General features: G+C 38.4%; 1 protein-coding gene across 3 annotated transcripts in view; it reads left to right on the top strand.

Moving 5' to 3' along the window:
• RELN (reelin) overlaps nucleotides 1–16,517 on the top strand; it is a 279,714-nt gene that overhangs the window by 141,857 nt on the left and 121,340 nt on the right. For all 3 annotated transcript variants that reach the window (XM_027639774.1, XM_027639775.1, XM_027639776.1), the window contains exons 9-10: nucleotides 9,037–9,133; nucleotides 11,861–12,101. In XM_027639774.1, the coding sequence (XP_027495575.1) occupies nucleotides 9,037–9,133; nucleotides 11,861–12,101 (338 nt within the window). The remainder of the gene's footprint in view (nucleotides 1–9,036; nucleotides 9,134–11,860; nucleotides 12,102–16,517) is intronic.

Below are 16,517 nucleotides of genomic sequence, written 5' to 3' on the forward strand. Positions count from 1 at the left end.
CATCTGGAGGGCTCTGCAGAGCATCTGTGCAGGATGACAATACCTTCTCCTTCCCACCAGAAACATCCCGACTCCTCTTTGGCTCAGCCGTGTGAACAGCGATGACTGCATTTGGCCCTGTGTGACAGTCTGAAGACATTTATCATTTTTGTCCTTATCATGTTTTAATTCAGTTCTGGTGGCAGCTGGTATATTGACAGTAGTGCTTTTCTGTTGTCTATTTATCCTGTGCTTGGATTCAGACCACTTGATAGAAGACATCCAAATATGTTGTGCTAAATAGGCCTTAGCTTTGGCTGAAAGGAACCATTGCTGATGATTTCCTCTTAATTTTCCTTTTGTTTAGTCAGTTTTACAATTAGCTGAAGCTATCAGATGACTGACAAGTGCTGTAATAGCCATTTTGTGAGATAGCACTGGGCTTGCCCTCGGCAGAACTGAATAGACATGAGCAATCTCCTTCAGAATTGCTATGAAAATTCACTCCTATGTCTCTAGAGAAATACCAAAGTGAAAAATAACCCCCTTCTGAATTCAGCATGGAAGAGTATTTGATCTTTTAAATCCCCCACTATCTTGTTAGCTGAACACAAAAAAACCCACTCATTGAAGAAACTGTGGTGACAAATGTCTTGGGTTCATTGAGCCATCTCCTTTGCTTTAGTCACCTGCACGGATGATTTCCTTCAGTGACCCAAATTTCTTCTGCTCCAGTGTCTTCCAGGAAGCACCAGGTTTTATGTGCAGGCTTGGCACATCCATACAGTCGTGTTCATAGTGGTACAAGTGGGGAGGAGGCAGTTCTGGTGGTCACAAGTCAGATAGACAATCTTGCATTAGGCGAACATAAAGCACTTTTGGACTAGCATGGAGTTCTAAAGGATTTAATTGCCAGGAAACTGGCTAATAAAATTTTGTTAGAACCCTGTCTGAACTGAGCTTAAAAAATGCATAAAACTTGTTTTTACAATAGTTTTCTTAAAGCACTGCTGTCCAAACCTTCATTGTTACTATGTTTAGATCTAGTTCCCTTCTAAGCAACAAGAACACAGCACTGGGTATATTTGAACCTCCAGTTGTTTTGTCCTAATTTCTTTCCTATACATTCGTGAAAAGCTTGAGAATTTGATATAATTCAACACCAAAATTGCATCATTCACCATTCTGCATTTCTTCTGCTTGCTTCATTTCCCATTTTCCCCCAATAAAATCATATTACATTTTTTTGATTGGCTACCCGGATAGCTATTTGCTATTGCCTGACATGAAACCTACTAGTTTCCTTTTCCTGGTGGAAAAGTCCTTTGAGTTTATGCATGTGTTATAAATTGCATCTAATGTGAAAGAAAAGCACAAGTGAGTAACATCATCTAGTACTCTTCACATAGCATGTGGAAATGTTGGGTGTTGTTTATTGATGTTGCTGAGTTATAAAACAGGAGCTGCCTAGATAATACCTAGATTGAAAACAGGGTTTAAAGTTGATGCTGCATTTGAAAGACATTTTAATGGCCTTGGGGCAAAATGATTTGTGTTGTTTTGGCGAGCCCAAGGTTACAGTGAAATATTGTCTTTATTACTTCTGTACCAGGGCTTCTCAGCCACTGTTGGGAATTAAAATGTGAGCATTACAGATTTACTACATGAAGAAAAGCAGAAAAGATAAAGAAAGCCTCAGGATTCAGATCCAGGGCAGGTGGCCATGCCACCACCTCACACTCAAACGTGGGCCATTATGGAATTGGTCTCTGGAAATAATAAATGCTGGATTAAAGATGGACTTTCATCTTAATCCTGCTCATATCATTGTATGAGGATAACACTTCTGTGTGATTAAAAATGTCCATTTTTGAATTAACTCAAACAACAAAGCATCTGTAGTACCCAGGGAGGAAACAGAGAAGCCCCCAGCTCAGCAAAATGCTCCTGGCTCTTTTTCCATTGGGCAAGGGAAGGGGTTTCCATGAAAGCAAAAGCATATAAAAATAGAAAAGTCCATCAGGAATTGCAAAAAACCAGCTTTTACTGAACTAATTATTGTCTGCCCCCATATAAATGTAAAGACAGGCAATCAGTTTTATAGAGTTTCAGAAAAGAGAGACACGTCAGCTCAGAACTTGGCTTGAGAAAAAATATTTCCCAGATTTTCTTGGTGGCGGAGAATTTCGCTAAAGTGGGCAAGGAAAGGACTTTCAAATATCTACATTCAAGATACCTCCTTTTACACAGCAGTTCTTGGGACCAATGTGTGTTTTCTACTGCCTCTCTAGAATGGACTGCCTATAAGGACTTGAACAAAACTTCCTGAATTTTAACTATCTGAACCCTTCCTAAGGGTTTTATAATACCCTTACCAGCACCTTATGGTGCTCACTTTCTTGATTATAGACCTTTGCAGCTGACCCAGGCTGCTAAACACAGTTACACAAAATGTCTCTTTTTACTTACTGATACATATTTGTGTACTACTGAACTACTTTAAGATGGTATCGTTTACATTTTGCCCAGCTTCATTGAAAGGTCACCCTCTGCCTTAGAGGATCACCACACATTAACTGCAACATGCAATAATGTTGAAGCATACAATATCTGTATACCAGTAGAAAATGCTTACTGAATGCAGGAGTTACTACTTGGGTCAGACATTCAAGAACAACTATAAGAGTATTTTTGGAGCACTAATGATACTGTTGTTTTGGTAGCTGTAATCCCTGTGTGTCCCTTTCATCCAGGTCTTAACAAGTTTGCTCACTTCACCTTCAGAAAGGTGCTCTTTCCAAGATAAGTGCACTTAAGAACATGTTTAAATTTAGAAGCATCATGTAATTATTTATTTGGCAACAGACATATTACCCAAGCACATACCTGCTGGCTATATCTCAGAAAGAGACGTTATAAATACCTGAGCATCTTTACAACAGAATAAATTGGAAACAGGCATAAGGGAAACACAGCTTTCTGCCTGGTTTATTTTTCTCTCCTTAATGTTCTCAGCACAAAAAGCAATATGAATTCTGATCTGATCTTGTTCATTAGAAGAGAACAAATTTGTGTGAGCGCAGGAAGCACATCATATCTCTGAATATAAATAGACTAAGAGGAAGTTGAGCCAGATAAGTATTTCCTCAGACTTCTCATCTATAGGAAATTAGCTGCATTAATTCTTAAAGAGTACATTTGCTGTTATTGGGAATCCTGGCAGGAGGTGGGTGGGAAGAGACCCATGGGTGATCACCTGGTCCGGTGCTCCCCCCATGCTCCAACCAGGATCACCCTCTGGGAAAGGACAGCTTGCTCAGGGCCCCGTCCTCCTGAGGTTTAGCCTCAGATTAATTTTTAGGACTTCATTAATGAAATCTTTATGATTAATTTTTATCAAATGTATTTACTAATTATTCTTTCCGTATTTTACAGTTTTATAGTGGAGGCTTTTAGCATGCTTGTCAACCCTTTATTTTTCTTTAGATGTGAATAACTACCCAGCATTTCCAAAATAGAACAACAGCCTAAATATGCCACTGAAACAAAGTTAGCTGCTCCCAGAAACCTGTGGGAAACAAATGGTTGAGACTTTGCATTACAAAAATCATAGTTTTCATTAACTCTAGAATAGCTCTGATTTTTATGGAAGGCAAACACCATTGGCATTTTTGTTTCCTAGTGTCAGGTATTTATTTCAAATTGTTTATCAGAACACATACACAGATGCAGACAGTCAAAATCCTTTTCTCATAAGGGAGAGAAAAGCAGCCAGCAATAAAAATATTTCTTCCCATGGAAAGGTAGGCTATGATTATGAAATAGAATACAGATCTTACACTTTTTAATTTGCATATTTTTTGACTCAGAAAATTTCTTTGTGCTCTGAACTCATTCTATAAAAAAGGTCAAGCTTTTAAAAATAGTCTAAAGATCTAAAATGTCATAATTAAAAATCATATTTGTAATTAATTTCAACGTTGTTGCTTCAAAGAAAAATTAAAATACTCTTGTGACCTTCTCTTGAGAAAGTTTTCAGAGACAGAATAGAATGAACAGTGAATTGCATATTTCTGTACCATTGCTTCTGGTATATCCAGCACAAAATATTCCATCTTTTAAGATTGTTAAAATCATGTGGTTCTTGATCAGAAGCCAATATAAACATACACCTAAAAAAAATTAGAATCCATGGAGCATTCATTATACCAAACTGTAAGGTTCATTACTTTAGAAAATACTATTAGCAAACCAGCCAAATTTGACCACTAGTAATTTAAACGATCCAGTTCGGCTTATTTCAAGCGATATCAGCAAACCATAATCCTTAGCAAACACTAATCATTATTCATCCCATTAACAAAATGAATAAAAGTAATCTAGTGTTAGATAAACAGGATTCTTCTCAGCTCCCTTTTGTTTTTCAGACTGCAGTCAGGACCCAATTCAAACTCTTCTATGAATTTTTTGTGTAAATCTTACTCGTGCAGTCCCACATTAGACTCGTCCTCCTTAAAGCCAGCATTAGATCTCTCATCTGCTTATCCACGGAAGCACTCGCAGGAACTATCAAGAGGTTGTCGAGAGGCGTAGGACGTCACACTCTATAAGGAGCAAAATATTGCTTCCCTTGCAGATGGCACCCAGTTTTATCTCAGCAAAACACCAGCTTCTAATCAATGTTGTTAAGAAATCTTAGAGACCAACAGCTGTATAACTCGGGTTTCTGTAAATCTGGCACAGCTGGAGGCAAAGCTGTAGTGAGAATTAATTTTGCCTGCCATTGTCAGCCTGGATACAAATAACAGAATACCTGGATACAAATAGCTGATATGTGGTACCTTCATAAAATCCCTCCTGAAATACTGTGCTCTTAGTACTTCTACCTAAATGATATTTGAAAAAATAAGGTATGTAAAATATTCACTAGTACTTTAGATAACGTTGGAGGAACCCAAAATCTATTTAACAAGACCTAAAATTAAAAAAGGCAAAAAGTCATGACTGTTTCAGCTGGACATGCTGGGGGTGGTCAGTTCTGGTCAGGTCCTGGCTATGGGTTACCAGTCCTCTGAAATAATCAGCAAAGCAATTGAGAAACATATTTTTGTTTCCTTTTTCTATTCTTTCCTGTTTAGCTAAGCAGAATTAACAAAGCAGCTGTCAGGAGATGTTTAGCAATCCCATACTCTGCCAGTCAAAACCCTCCTCTATTAGCATCAGTGCCTGGACTAAACTTTGAGAAAATTTTATTTTATTGAAATGTGGCTTGGGAAAAAATCCAGGCATGTAAAGCACCAGCCAAATAAATCAGTGTTTCAGAATATTCAGCATATGAAAATGACTGGATTTTGTAACAGAAGCTGCTCATCATTTTTGATAACAGACAAAATTGCTGTCTGATCTTCAAATGTATCATTTAAAATTAAATCCATGAAGGTTGTCTCTACTCTAGCTGTTTTTCAAAAGTTTTGGAAGTCTGTGAACTTCAGATGAAAGCCTATCAAAAGGAGTAAAATAAATCCAAAGGAGAAAAATACTTTGTTCCTGAAACACAAGGACAAGCTTGCCTGTATATATGTAAAGAAAAAATTTGGTTGTTCTTGGTTGGAGAATGGTTTGTTGTGCCCCCTGCCTCCAGTAGATAATTACACGTGCCAGCCCTTAATATTGAAAGTATAATCCTAACTCTTAGTCAGATTTAGCAAGCAACATCCTCACCAAGGCATTGGTTTTGCTGTGACATACTCAGTTTAAGAAAGAAATGGCTTTTTTCTCTAACACGGTGATTTACTAACATAGACTTCTTTACAGTAATCATTGTGCGTGTGTGCTACCCTTTTTAGTGGCTAATTCAAAACCTGGGCTTTCCTGATTTAAAACAAGCCTAATCTAATCCCATTCAAAAGATCTTATGTACAACTTTTCCATCAGAGGACAGGAGGGTGTGAAGATTTACGGCATGACATCCTGCCCCTGCTGCTCTGCTGAGAGCTGACAAACTGTTTATTACCATCTCTAGGAGCAGTGGGAAGGACACCTCCCTCCCCAGCTGAATTTGCCCTCCATTCCTGCTGGTACTGCTTGAATTTTGATCACCTATTTGTTCGCAAAGTCAGAGTATATCTTTGCCAATCAAGATAGAGGCAAACATCCAAAAAGCAGATTTCTATTTTAAATAATCCTAGTTTACGGTTATAGAAATATCAGCAATATGGAGTAATAGCAGTAATATTAAGTAATAGTAATATTGAAAGTAATATGAAGATTATATTGAAAGCCAGTGATTTGCAAGACCACCTCAGCAAACCCTGTTCTGTAGTGCAGTTGCATGTTCAACCTCTTCTCTTTTCTTGGGAAGAAATTTTTAATGTAGACTAGGATCTATAATATTTTTATAAAAGATTCAAGCACCAGATCCATATGCTTCTTGTATATTTAAAATATATGGTTCAAATATCAAAGAACAAAGCCTGAACCATGTTGATGATTTTCTTCAGATGAATTACTTTCTTTTTTTTTTGTCAGTTCAAGTTTTGCGGAATTAAATGGTTACATGAAAAATAATCTTGCTATTTTATGATTTTGAGTCAAGATCATACATAAAGAGAGTTTAAACACCAATAAAAATACATTTGTCATCACAGCCAGTAATTGCTACTTACACTGACCTCGAGGACTTTCCCAAACTAATTTTAATCTTCATACAACCTGCCCTGCTTATTAAAATAACGATAACACTCAGCATTTTTCTCCCTTCTTTTCATTGCCTCCATTGCTCTTTTTTCAATATCACAAGTGAAATACTGCATCTACCTTGCAAAGCCCTTTCTGAGTGGCCCCGTTTCTTTTAAGGAATAGCTTTAATCTTCATTGCATAGTTTAATGGTGTTCAGATCTAACAGACAACATTTTTTATATTGATGGTGCAGCAAATCTGGCCTTCTCTCCTTTTTAAGCAGCATATTTGGACTTAGCTTTTTTTAAGAACACTGTACCAAAAGTTGATTGTAACACTGACTGGAATGGCACATGTTATAAAATCTATATTGCTGTTTATTTTTACTGTTTATGTTCCCTTAATTTCTGCTTAACAGGAAACTCAGTATGTTGTTGTTTTGCCTCACAGCCTCTGGCCATCCAAAGTGGTTAAACTGGTTGAAGTTCACTGATATTTGAACTGAATTTCCCTGGAATAAAATGTGTGATTAAGGGTTGAAGCTCCTAAATTCCACGGAAGTAGGAGCCGACAGCAGATGTCACTTAGTAAAGTAGACCATCTCACCAGATGGGCAAATATGAAATGCAGAGGCTTTTCCTGACATCATTTTGTTTTAATATGATAGAAATAAAATGCCTTGTCAGTAAAATATAACCAGACAGTTGCTTTGTAGTCATTTTGGATACATGGTTGGTAATTCAAAGTCCTGCTGCCTTTGCAATATTAATTATTCTGTGCCTCTTTACAGCAAGAATGTGTGTCAGACCAGCTGAACGTACCACACGCAGCTGTAGTGGCTCGGAATTATCTGTTACTCTACTTGCAATTTAACGTTTTCAGGATGCTAGTTGATGCATCAGGCAAAATTATAGACAGGATTTCATCCCATGTTTTGGAGTGGTATTGCCCCTGCAGAGGTATGTGATGTGTGTCTCAGAGTAGAAAAGCAGTTCTGTAGAGCTGAGAGCTGCAAATGTGAACTGCCTCGGGGGAGCTGGGGCTGCAAGCAGTGTGCTTAATGACATATGTTCCCATTAAAATGTGTAAGCTGTTCTCTTGTACAAGTGGTTAACACCTTTTTAATCAGGCTGTTTATTTCATTACAAAAATAAGCACCCCAGGTTGGAAAATGATAGTATTTTATGGTCAGCAGTGTATGTATGCCTTTACATGTATATAAAAATATGTATATAAACAACTTTCAGTGTGATTTAATGTAACTGAGACATATAAACATAACATACTACTTGTAACACAAAATACGTAGTTATACTGTGAGCAAAGCTGTGGTACTCACTCAGCAGTATCTTGATGCCATCAGAGATACTGCTTCATTGAGAACTGTTTCTCTTAAATGTGGAAGGCAGCTGATGTCTGCTGCTTTGAATCTCACATTTTGACATGATCATGAAGTAAAGATCTTTGGAGCGCACGTTAAGATTTGTCTTTTTCACTGAGCACTGAATTTCCTGATGTGGATGAATTAGCCAGTGTCTGAGGAAAAATAGTATTTTTAGTGTATTTAATTACCACTCAAGTTGTTTATCATGTTGTCTAGTCCTAGTTTTGTGTTATTTTGACTGTCCCATGTATTAATTGTTAAGCTTATCTTTTGTGACAACACCCAGAATGCACCCTTTTATAAATCAAAAGTAAATATATTACCCTACCTTGCAGGGGTGCCATAAGGCTTAATTAGTTCATCTTCGTAAAGTGTTCTGAGATTCCCAGATCAGCATCAAATGTTTGTTATTAATTATAGGGTCTAGGGAGTATATTGGATGATTTCATAATTTAATTCTCTTCAGGCAACCTTAAAATAAATAATTTTGTAACATCTTTATTCTTTTAAATTCCTAAAGCACTTTTGTCTTGGCTCGAGTAATTCTGTGTATATTTTCCTCTTACTGTATTTTTATTTCTGGTATTTTTTTTTAAATATAGTAACATGAAAAACAGTCTCTTACTATTTTCTCTATGAATTCTGTTATCTGGATTATTCTCTAATAAAAAGGTTTTGTTTAAACATTATATGGTGAGGCTTTTCTGCAGTTGGGGGCGTTAAGTAATTTACTTGGCTTCCCCTGGGAAATTTGCAGAGATTACATGGCACTGCTGTGATTTATCATTTCTACTTTACTTCTGACTCATAAAACATGCATTATTTTGTGTTTACCTTCAGCAACAGATCACAGGAAATTTCATCATCAATCAAAGTGCTTTAAAATCAGGAGAAGTGATAATGTGACAAAGGCACAGTCAGCAACTGTGCTTATTGGAGAATCATTTATTGCTTCATTGTGTCGTAACACTTCTTATGTTATTGCTTTTCTCAGGATCGGGTTCCTGCCGATTTAGTTACTCAGATCCCAGCATCACTGTGTCCTACAGTAAGAACAGTTCTGCAGATTGGACTCAGCTGGAGAAAATTAGGTTTGTTACAGCTTTTTAATCATTTTCATGCTTTCCAGCTGGCAGGTGGTGTTTAAACCTGGCTCTTTTAGAACTTGTTTTATTTGTTAACTTTTCAGTTTTCACTTGTTCATACACGTTAAAAGATGAAGGGTGAAATTCCTTGCTAATTGCAGAACTGCCACTGGGTTTGGTAAATCACAATTTCATCCACTGAGCATGTGGGAGGTGAGAATGACTTCAGTCTTAAAGTGCAACTCCAATAACCAGCGTGTTCTGGTGCCTGAAAAACCAAAATTTTGATAACTTCTGCATTTTAGCATCACTTTTAATGTCAGCAAGAGCCATATTTTATAGTGCTACAACTTTCTACATTTGTAGGATAAAATATTCAATAAAAATAGTTTATAGTTTGATATGAACATGTCACTCTTAACACTTGTAGTAACAAAACTGTGGTAAATAGTGGCTTGCTTTTAAACAGACTGGTTTACATGAAAGCACAAAGGATTATGAATGGGAAAATTAAATTTTTTAATTGCAATGTGCGCACCTTTAAAAAGAAAGTCAGCGTCAGAGATGGATTTTTCTAAGAGACCATAGTATTTTATTAAATAACATTAAGAAAAGCATTTTGTGCAATGGCATATATATATATATAGTTATAGAACTGGGGAAGAAAAAATTGTCATTTATATGTAATGTCCTCATAGCATCTCAGTCTGCCTTCCTGCATTACCCTAGTGTCTGTGCTACACAGGTGATTTGCTTGAGCCTATTTTCAGTCCACTGATACAACTTGGAGAGCAAAAGGCTCCTTAATTTTTGATGAATAAGCAAAACTGTAGCTGCAAGACTGTGGATTTCAGAATCTCATCCTCCAACTGCTTGTGGGAGTAAGATTAGGATTTCATTGAAAAAGCATAAATTATGAAAAATTTTATGAAACCAAATGGTACTCATTCTTATCTCAGAAAAATATAAAGCAAGAGTAACTTCACTGCAAGCACTGGTGTTACCTCAGAGTAACCACATAATACCTTTTATTTTTCTCACACTGACGCAAAATTACACACCTAGTCCATAAATTCAGCTCACTTGCTCTCATAACTCTGCAAGCCAGGAAACTGAAGAGTTGTGATGGTGCCAACGCAACTCTTGAAACCCAAATTTTTTGAAGTTAATGTGTATACAGTATGATCTCTCTTGCCTCAACTTTGATGCTGGAGCCACCAGTAGAAAATAGGTCAATAGAGCAGTGTCGTGCAAAGTGGAAAGGATGAATTATGGAAGGATGCTCGTTTCTCCTGTGGTCCGTATGAATTACGGTGTTTATTTGAATGTGCTTCAGCGACTTTCACTGCACTACACGCAGCTCCAGGGAATGGTGGGAGAACTGGGGAGACATGGGACAGGAGGGCAGCTGTGAAGGGGAGGTGTTGTGTTGGTGTGTGCTGTGTCAGTGGGATTTCACCTCTGGACTGCCAGGAGGGAGGGAGAGGAAGGATCTTTCGGGGAACATGGGTGCTGTGTGTGGGCTCGGGGAGAAGTGAGGATGTCTCAGAGCAGCATTGCAGTGGAGGGTGACAGACATAACATTTAGCAAGTGCAGGGTGATTTGTGGGGGCAGATTCTGGGTGTGAATATGGGACAAATGCAGTTGCTTTTCAGCATTTCGCTTTGCTTTCAAACGACAAGTTCCTGTTTTCTTGTCTAAAAGCAATATATTGGTGCCCTTTTTCCATAAAAGCTCTGGTTTGCCTCTAACGAACTATTCACCCTTCAAAGCATCACTACTGAGGCAAAAGCAAGGTTGAGTAGCTGACATCTTGAAACACCAATTTTGAAACTCCTTGCAGCCTGAAGTTTGAATGTAGCTAATTCCTTGGCTGGGTGATTAATAAACCAAAAATAATAATTCTCACCATTTCTTCCTTACACACAGAGCTCAGTCCTTTCATTGCCCCTAGCAAAGACGTTCACCCAGAGCTCAGCTCGAACCTCAGTCCTTTCACAGCTCTGAGGACAGCTTTGTGAAGCAGAGCTCGAGGCCCTGATCATTGCCTAATACTAATACTCCAGGTCTGCCTCTCCACCCTGCACTTTCCATTTTCAGCAGCAAGAGAGAGGACAAATGGGTTGTTTCTTCTGTACTGTTCTTGAAGCAGAACATGGAAGGAACAGCAACTTGGCCCTCCTATCCACAGAATTATCCTTACAGCAGGGTTGCAGGATTGGAAGGACATGTTTGTCAGAGAAAATTCCCATCTTTTCCCTCCAACCATTTTTCTCCATCCAGATCTATGAGGGACTGAGGCACCAAAATCAGGAGATTCTTTTGGTGAAACAAAAATCCCATTTTGGGAGACCTGTTTTTTTAAGGAGCTTCCTTAACATTTCCTTTTGGCTATATCTGCAAAATAACCTGGCAATGCCCAGTCACCTCGGAGCTGTGACCAGCACTGAGCATGGACGTGGTCCTGCTCTACCTTGCTGCTCTTGAAACATCTGCAGTGATCTATTGTTTATTGCTTTATTCTTTGAATCAGGGCTGCCTTTTAGGGCTGGATGTGCACTGTCTGGCACAGTAGGACTCTACCTCAAGGCAGATATTTTCTGATCTCCACAAAACAGCATACAAGGGTCATCAGCACAGCTGTGTCACACCTAGTAAATGTGTTATTTGAGGGAACAGTTTTCCTTGCTATGGCTTACAATTTGTCTAAATTCATATCGTTGATTTTTCAGTGCCCCTTCCAACATCAGCACAATCATCCACATCTTGTACCTTCCTGAAGATGCTAAAGGGGAGAACGTCCATTTTCAGTGGAAACAGGATTATGTTCATGCTGGTGATGTGTATGAAGCCTGTTGGGCATTGGACAACATCCTGATCATAAATGCTGCTCACAGAAAAGTTGTGTTAGAAGATAATCTGGACCCTGTGGATACTGGCAACTGGCTTTTCTTTCCTGGGGCCACAGTTAAGGTTAGTCTGATTTTCCAGGGCTTAATGTTATTATTACTCTTGTATGTAGAAGAAAACAGTAACATCTAAACTGTGAACACAAGGTTGTTCAGGTCACTCCGTATGCTTCTAGAATTGGGCTCACTTTAACTTTGTTTTTACCTTTTCCCTGTCCCATTGAGGCTTTTTAAAACATTTAGACTTTTCTGCCATGACCAAGACCAAATGGTAGTTCATTCTGTCATGTCAAAGATCATATAACGGAAAATGTGAAACAGCTTCTTTTTAGTAAAACAGTGCAATATTTTTTAAACAAATTCAAGTCTTTCTGTTGGATATTTTGAAAACTACCTGCTTGTTTTACTTGGTGTTATTGAGCTACAGCTACTCACTTTACCACAATCCATCACAAAAAATATGGTTTCCCAATTTTTCTGTCTGTGAATGTCCCATTTCCGTTGCAGCATGCATTCAGGTAGTGGTTGCTCCTTAATATTCTCTTTTTTGGCATGATGGTCTTTTGGTGTATGAAATCCAGCCAGACCATTATGCCTTGGCAAAAATTCTAAGGAGCCCAGTAAGATCTCTGTGCACAGAGTTCTTTCACATGCAGAGTTGTTCAGTATTTGGAAATCAGCTGGATTCTTGCTTTCTGTGTTTCCAAGCAGCCAGAAGTTGAACAGCAGATGACTCTCTGGTTTCATCCTATTTTTCATTCACAAAAAAAGCAGATTTATGTCAGGGTTCATTTATGATGCTGGTAATGGTTTTGGCAATTGCACGGGAAACAGATGTTGAATACTAGGGCAGTAAGAGGTTGGTTTTGGCCTCATCCTTTTCCCACAGAACCTGATATGAAGGGCCTCAAACTAATAGTTTTAGAAATAAATATTCCCACTAATCTACTACTCATAGTACCTGTGTATTTTCTCTTTTGTTTACTTCAGCAAGACCATTTAAACTACATTGACAAAGTTTTTACGTGAGATTTTAGGGTCAAATAAGGTCTTGCATATTTAATGAATACTATGTGATCAGTTCACACTTGTTGTTTTGTCAGTCTTATCTCTGGATTTTTAAATCCAGCCCATACATGTGAAGGTGTGAAACCAAAGCAAGGATCAATGTACCATGGACACCGTCACTTCTTCTCAGATAGCCAAGCCTAAATACTGCATGCTCCTTCTGAAACACGTGCAAATAGCATCTAAACTTCAGCAAATAAACCTCTTTTGTTGTTGTTGTTGTTGATGATGATGATGATTTTTTTTTGTGTGTGTGATGTTGGCGATTATTTTGGGGTTTGTTTAGTTAAATTCAGCCAGTTTGTGTCAATACACAACTATGGTCACATGACAGATAAGGGACCTAAACCCAGAAATCACTGATTTCCAGAAATCCCATTTAAACTCAAGCCTTATATGTGCCACAAGCGAGGATTCAGGAACCTGCGATTCCTCCAAGGTCATCTTCTGTTTTAAGTACAAGTGAAATGTGCAAGTACCTGTTCCCAGCTGACATCTGACTAAGTGTACCCACTTACACCAGGTTAAGGATGTGTGGAAGACTGCAGTGTAGCCACACTGGATTAAAACTATACATGATACGGGGCTTTTATTCTTCATGGGACCCTGCAGTGTATCTAGATTATCACCAGAGCACTCTTTTACTCAAATTACACTTTTAAGGTTCTGTCTCTAGTCATTTTTTTTTTCTTAGATTTTCAGGAACAATCTTGCCAAATATAATTTGAACAGATTTTGCAGTGTGAATTTCATGTTATGTCAAAAGTAAAACTATAAATTGGGTCAAGATTTACATCAGATCAGCACAAACCCTGTCGTAGCATTCTAGGATCAAGAACAATTTTCTGACTTTTTTTTTCTTTTCATGCTTAGAACATTATATAAAAATTTACAAAAACTTGTAATATTTTCTTTAAACACTTAGCATTTCCCTAACCTCAGTTCATCACAAACACAATATTTTGTATAAATAGAAAAGTAAGAATCTTTGTAGATTGTGCTAGTGGCATCAAAATGGCATAGGGGAAAGTTTTAGGAGATTTCTCTATCATAGTCAAAGGCATTGGCCCACAGAATAATGTTTGAGAAACCCTAACGGTGTTACAGGGATAGCTTGCATCACAGATAATTTTATTCCCTTTTTCCTACAAGTCTTTTTTCTTCCCAGACATCAAGAATTTGCTAAATAGTCCTGGTGAAATATTAAGAAAAACAAAAAGAAATAAAATGGCTTTTAAAATTGCTTGTTATACCTTGTACATGCTCTCTTACTGGATGATTACCAAGTTGCAAAGAAAGTTTGGGTTTTTTCTGTCGAAAGCTTACTTTGGTAGTACTTGAACTCTACTAAAATAAATAGCAAACATTACAAACCCAGGAGTTCTACTGGTAAAACTGCTCAGATTAGCAAATTTAAAAGGCAACTGAAATGAAGGGAAGTACTACCATAAAAACTACTCTCTGGGTCCTGACTTAGGTTCTGTGATCAACTCAGTCACTGGAGTGGACAGTGCCAGTATCGATGGTAACTGTACAGCAATGTGTTCACTCCAGTTTGATGGGTTTGGATACAGTGTTCTCAATAAACCCTGTGGGAACTTGCCTGAGCCCAGCTTGTGAAGCAGTTTCTCCTCCTCTCCCAGTCTGCTTGATCTTGGACCAGGAATTTCCTTACTTCTCTTTCTGCGTTCAGGAGTGGTTGCTACTCCTTTGAAAGCACATGGCTGGTTGCAGACGCAGCTGGACCTGGCTATTGAAATAGGATGCAAGCTGAGAGATAAGCCACTGAGTTTGTGTGGTTTGGTTCCAAAGAAGGCAGCAAAAGGCAAGAGAGATGCTGCTAGCAAGGCCAAGCAACCCTTAGGAGATTAATTGAATCCACTGGAATGTATTTATCTGTGTTGGACTGTGTAGAAGGGTGTTGAACAGGATAAATTCCTGACCTTGTTTCAATATATCCAGTGACAGCTCTGAGCATGAGCGTGGACACGAATGTTGCACTGGTGGTTGAGACTGATGAAATGCATGAAGCAGTGCTGTGCTGTGAGAGCTGTTAAAGGTCTGGGAACCTCAAGACTTCATAGCTAATTGGGGGGAAAGATAAGATCTTCTTTCAGTAATGCTTCTTGGATCTCTACTCCTATAGAACAGAAAAGTGATCTCTTCCTTCAGTGGACACTTCATATTTCTTATATATTTGACCAGTAATTGCTGTGTTTTGAGGTACAACATTTGAGGTACAAGGGTTTTTTTGTTTTCTCTGATTGCCCTGGGCCAAAATTGAATATGTAAACTCAAAAACTGAGGCTGAGAAGGGAGACAACCTCACAATCTTATGTCTCTGCAGTACTTTGATTACATAATAATAGCATGGAGACCAAACCACCTGTCTCTGAAATTTTTCCACTTCTGGGAAAAAGCAGTATGCATCATGACGGACACCAGAGCATCAATGTATTGATCATGATGTGTTAATCCAGTGACACTTCTCATTTTTGGGAAGAGCCAAGTTATAGAATTGCTGTCTCTCAGTAGTTACAGCTGCTCTTGGTGGCTGAAAGTTGCCATCCAGCTGGTCAGCTGGGTCGGTTCAGTCTGCAGGGTTTGGGGACTACACCAGCAGTTGTTGGTGCTGCTGAGCTGTGTGTGCACAGCCTGGCATAGCATGGGATGGGGCAGGAGGGGAAGGTGTGTGCCAGCCTCACTGAGCAAGTTGGGTTCAAGACCAGGGAATGGCAACTGATGCACATTATTCACTACTGTGCACATGACCAAAAAATCCTGAAACTCTTCAAATCCCAATATTCTTATTCACTAAGCCCTTTAAGTGGTCACCACCATTCAGCTTGTTTTAATTTCCCAGATATGCATACCAGTGTAGCAGAACAGAAAGTTGCACAGGAAGAGAGTGGGAGAACTGAGCAGTCACACTCAGAAAATATGCTGAATATGTGTCTGTAAAACACTGTGACCTTTTACCACGCCCTGAGCAGAGCAGGGCTGTGCACATCCTAGATCTGCAAGTCCTTCCTGATCCTGTGTTGTTTTGTGTGTTACTGAGCAGAGAAGACATACACACAGGCCTGGGAGCTTGGCAAAGAGAAAGGCTGATTAAGCTATTCGACCCTCTCTAGTTCTAGAGTAGATTTCCAAATGTCTGAATACTCTGTTAATTAATAGGAATGGCTTTGGAGAGTCTTTTTTCAAAACAAACATCCTGATATTCCATATATAGCTCTTTTGGGTTTGTTTGTGCTGAAATTAACAAGATTTTTTTTTCTCTTTTTTTTTGCTTTTAAATTCTTGTTTAAAAAAGCCTTCAGGTTCCATTTTCTGAATCAGATCAAATATGTCTGAAGGAGGAGAGGTAATGCTCTACGTATGCCACTGTGAAAATGGCAGATTGAAATTG

The sequence above is a fragment of the Corapipo altera genome, unplaced genomic scaffold (assembly GCF_003945725.1).
Source record: "Corapipo altera isolate COAL_440 unplaced genomic scaffold, ASM394572v1 1b, whole genome shotgun sequence".
Lineage (NCBI taxonomy): Eukaryota > Metazoa > Chordata > Aves > Passeriformes > Pipridae > Corapipo > Corapipo altera.